Source organism: Gadus chalcogrammus, chromosome 5 (genome assembly GCF_026213295.1).
Source record: "Gadus chalcogrammus isolate NIFS_2021 chromosome 5, NIFS_Gcha_1.0, whole genome shotgun sequence".
NCBI classification, from domain to species: Eukaryota; Metazoa; Chordata; class Actinopteri; order Gadiformes; family Gadidae; genus Gadus; species Gadus chalcogrammus.
In genome coordinates, this window is record NC_079416.1 from 22,387,486 (window position 1) to 22,392,485 (window position 5,000).

Here is a 5,000-nt window from a genome sequence, read left to right on the forward strand (position 1 = left end):
CTGAGGTCGAAGGTCAGCCAGTCGCTGCAGCATGCTGATGGTCAGGTCAGCACTCAGCCGCCAGACGAATATACAGCTAGAACATAACATGACATCATATTATATATAGCTAGAATATAACATGACAGTATTATACATAACATGACATCATATAATATACAGCTAGAACATAACATGACAATATTACACATAACATGACATCATATTATATACAGCTAGAACATGACATGACATCATATTATATACAGCTAGAACATAACATGACAATATTACACATAACATGACATCATATTATATACAGCTAGAACATAACATGACAATATTACACATAACATGACATCATATTATATACAGCTAGAATATAACATGACATCCTATCACATACAGTGAGGATATAAAATCACTTTATATTCATCTTATAAAACCTTAGATTGAACAAACAAATGCTGTGTAAGTATGACTTCCTAATTACTGTAGCAATGTCATAATGATGTCATCGGTACTGTAGCGATGTTGGTATGACGTCATCATCAGTGGTGTATATGATGTCATCATTACTGTAGTGATGTGAGTGTGATGTCATCAGTACTGTAGTGATGTGAGTGTGATGTCATCATTACTGTAGTGATGTGAGTGTGATGTCATCAGTACTGTAGTGATGTGAGTGTGATGTCATCAGTACTGTAGTGATGTGGGTGTGATGTCATCGGTACTGTAGCGATGTTAGTGTGATGTCATCGGTACTGTAGTGATGTGAGTGTGATGTCATCGGTACTGTAGTGATGTGGGTGTGATGTCATCGGTACTGTAGCGATGTTAGTGTGATGTCATCGGTACTGTAGTGATGTGAGTGTGATGTCATCGGTACTGTAGCAGCTCATTACCTATCTCCAGAGACGGTGATGAGATGTTTACAGTCATTAGTGAACTTCATCCCTGTTACGATCTCTGTTAGACAGACAGGCAGCCAGGCAGGGCGACAGGCAGCCAAACAGGGCGACAGGCAGGCAGGCAGGCAGGCAGACACATAGGGAGACAAGACAGACAGACATAGTGAACCATGATTGGAGGGTTTCAATAATCTGGAAGGTTTTATTAGGAGAATGTTCTAGCAGTAAGAGGTTCTAGAAGAATGAGGGTCTAGCAGTAAGAAGTTCTTATATCAGAGGTTCTGGCAGAAGAAGTTCTTGTATAAGAGGTTCTAGCAGTACAAGGTTCCACAAGATTCTAACAGTATTGAGGTTCCACAATATTCTAACAGTATTGAGGTTCCACAATATTCTAACAGTATTGAGGTTCTACCAGTATTGAGGTTTCACCAGGTTAGTATGGGGGTTCCACCAGGTTCTGACAGTATTGAGGTTCCCCCAGGTTAGTATGGGGGTTCCACCAGGTTCCGACAGTATGAGGGTTCCCCCAGGTTCTAACAGTATTGAGGTTCCACCAGGTTCTGACAGTATTGAGGTTCTAACAGTATGGGGGTTCCCCCAGGTTCTAACAGTATTGAGGTTCCCCCAGGTTCTGACAGTATGGGGGTTCCCCCAGGTTCTAACAGTATGGGGGTTCCACCAGGTTCTAACAGTATTGAGGTTCCCCCAGGTTCTGACAGTATGGGGGTTCCCCCAGGTTCTAACAGTATGGGGGTTCCCCCAGGTTCTAACAGTATTGAGGTTCCCCCAGGTTCTGACAGTATGGGGGTTCCCCCAGGTTCTGACAGTATGGGGGTTCCCCCAGGTTCTGACAGTATGGGGGCTCCCCCAGGTTCTGACAGTATGGGGGTTCCCCCAGGTTCTGACAGTATGGGGGTCCACCAGGTTCTGACAGTACGGGGGTCCTAGCAGCAGAACCCACCTGAGTGGCCGTACATGGTGGCCACACATTCTCCTGAGTAGAAGTTGAAGATGCTGATGTTCTTATCGGAACAGCTGGTGGCGATGTAGAGCCCCGAGGGATCCGTCTGCACCTGCAGGGGGACGACAGTAGAGTAGGTTAGAGTAGAGTAGGTTAGAGTGGAGAAGGTTAGAGTATAGTAGAGTAGAGTATGGTAGAGTATAGTAGCTTAGAGTATAGTACAGTAGAGTATGTTAGAGTATAGTACAGTAGAGTATGTCAGAGTAGAGTAGGTAAGAGTATAGTACAGTAGAGTATGTTAGAGTATAGTAGAGTAGAGTAGGTTAGAGAGTTCTATAGAATATAGTACAGTAGAGTATGTTAGAGTAGAATAGGTTAGAGTATAGTAGAGTAGAGTATGTTAGAGTAGAGTTCTATAGAGCACAGAAGAAGAGTATAATATATCCATAGATATAGATATATATTATAGTACAGTAATGTAGAGTATAGTAGAGTATAATAGAGTCTAGTAGAGCATGTCAGAGTAGAGTTTCAGACCTTGATGAGCGTTCCATCTTCTCCTTGAGAACCTTTATACATCTTCTTCTGTTTACCATTGCTGATGTTAAATATCCTGGAGGAGGAGAGGAATACAAAATCTATTAATCTTCATTCTGTGGGCATGTGTGTGTGTGTGTGTGTGTGTGTGTGTGTGTGTGTGTGTGTGTGTGTGTGTGTGTGTGTGTGTGTGTGTGTGTGTGTGTGTGTGTACCTGATGCTGCGGTCTTGACAGCCAATAGCGGCATACTTCCTGGTTGAGTCGATGTCCATGTCATAGAGGGTGGTCTTCCGGACCACATGGTGAGTCCTGGAGAACTCCATGCCCTCCTCTGTCTACACACACGCACACACACACACACACACACACACACACACACACACACACACACACACACACACACACACACACACACACACACACACACACACACACACACACACACACACACACACACACACACACACACAGGTCAGACAGCCTCTAGCATCATGTTGTATATGAGGTTAGCCTCTAGCATCCTGTTGTATATGAGGTTAGCCTCTAGCATCCTGTTGTATATGAGGTAAGTCTCAGCCTCTAGCATCCTGTTGTATATGAGGTTAGCCTCTAGCATCATGTTGTATACTAGCTTAGCCTCTAGCCTCTAGCATCATGTTGTGTATGAGGTTAGCCTCTAGCCTCTAGCATAATGTTGTGTATGAGGTTAGCCTCTAGCCTCTAGCATCATGTTGTGTATGAGGTTAGCCTCTAGCCTCTAGCATCCTGTTGTGTATGAGGTTAGCCTCTAGCATCATGTTGTGTATGAGGTTAGCCTCTAGCCTCTAGCATCCTGTTGTGTATGAGGTTAGCCTCTCGAGCATCATGTTGTATACTAGCTTAGCCTCTAGCCTCTAGCATCATGTTGTGTATGAGGTTAGCCTCTAGCCTCTAGCATCATGTTGTATATGAGGTTAGCCTCTAGCCTCTAGCATCATGTTGTGTATGAGGTTAGCCTCTAGCCTCCACGGTGTTCACCTTGTGCGCGGTGCGGAAGTAGATGCTCTTATCAGCTCCACAGCTGACCATCCTCACCTTCCCCTCATTGGCTGGTGGACAGAGGAGATCACATGACCGTTCATTCACTCAGCGCTCTACATGATAGATTTAACTTTATTACCATCGCACAAGTAAGGACAACCAGTACAGCGAAATGTGGTATACATCTAACCAGTAGTGCAATCATTAAAAAGTGTTTTTCCTTATAGCATCTATTTAGATCTGTTGGACTAGTCAGAGTGTTGGTTAGTTAGTTACTCTACAGGTAACCAACCATCGTATGGAGGTCCTGTTGTAAACATCTAGTCTGATGTGGTAGAACAGTCAGAGTGTTGGTTAGTTAGTGTACACCAGGTAACCAGGTGACCAGGTAACCAGGTGACCAGGTAACCAAGGGACCAGGTGACCAGGTGACCAGGTAACCAGGTGACCATGTGACCAGGTGACCAGGTGACCAGGTGACCAGGTGACCAGGTGACCAGGTGACCAGGTGACCAGGTGACAAGGTGACAAGGTGACCAGGTGACCAGGTGACCAGGTAACCAAGGGACCAGGTAACCAGGTGACCAGCCGGCGGCTCACCGGCGAAGCGCACGGCGGTGATGGAGGACGAGTGCTCGTCCAGCGTCTGCAGGAGGCTGTAGTCCCGCGCCGCGTCCAACACGTGGATCAGACGGTCTCTACTGGCCGTCGCCAGCAGCCTCAGACCTGGAGAGACCGGGGGAGAGACAGGGAGAGAGACCGGGAGAGAGACAGGGGGAGAGACCGGGGGAGAGACCGGGAGAGAGACCGGGAGAGAGACCAAGAGAGAGATGAAGAACAAGTCTCTCACTTCATTTACACAAACAAGCTTGAGTGTGAGTGAGTAAGTGAGTGAGTGAGTGAGTAAGTAGTGAGCGAGTAGTGAGTGAGTGAGTGAGTGATGAGGTCTCACCTGTGTCCGGTTGAGAGTACTCCAGACAAAGGATCTCAGAGTCATGAGCCTGAACGTTCAGAATCTCCTCCATGTTCTCAGTGTCATGTATCCTACACACACACACACACACACACACACACACACACACACACACACACACACACACACACACACACACACACACACACACACACACACACACACACACACACACACACACACACACACACAAACAGAGTATGTTTCTTGCTCTACCGACTAAGCTACACAGGGATTATGTGTAGGGAATCAAACCCCCAACCGTGCAGTGTTAACGATACAATCCCGTTAACGATCCCGTTAACGATCCCGTTACGTCCTTGCGGGACCCCTCCTTGCGTCCACCACAAGGCCCTGACGTGCGCTTCCCAAAAATGTTAACCGTCCGTCGAGGCGACGCAGCAGCAAGGGCTGTGATTGGTCCGCTCACTAAAACCCAACACAGAACCAAGACAGGTTCACCACTGCGTCGAAGCGTCTGCGTGGTCCTCGCCCTGCGTCAACGTGGAACCATAATCAGCCCTTTAGTGCCTTGCTCTCTTACTCTGGCTCCGCCCGCCTAAGAACTTCCGCTCAATTTTAATTTCTCTTCAGTACTACGTCTGGGTCTGCGGTATG

At 46.7% G+C, this 5,000-nt stretch overlaps 1 protein-coding gene across 1 annotated transcript in view; it reads right to left on the reverse strand.

Moving 5' to 3' along the window:
* The window catches only part of mapkbp1 (mitogen-activated protein kinase binding protein 1), a 23,146-nt gene that overhangs the window by 7,888 nt on the left and 10,258 nt on the right, over positions 1–5,000 (reverse strand). The window contains 8 exon segments of the mRNA XM_056589796.1: positions 1–76; positions 885–948; positions 1,852–1,963; positions 2,389–2,464; positions 2,603–2,724; positions 3,407–3,477; positions 4,010–4,135; positions 4,362–4,453. The exon segment at positions 1–76 is cut by the window's left edge and continues 26 nt beyond it. Coding sequence (XP_056445771.1) covers positions 1–76; positions 885–948; positions 1,852–1,963; positions 2,389–2,464; positions 2,603–2,724; positions 3,407–3,477; positions 4,010–4,135; positions 4,362–4,453 — 739 coding nt within the window.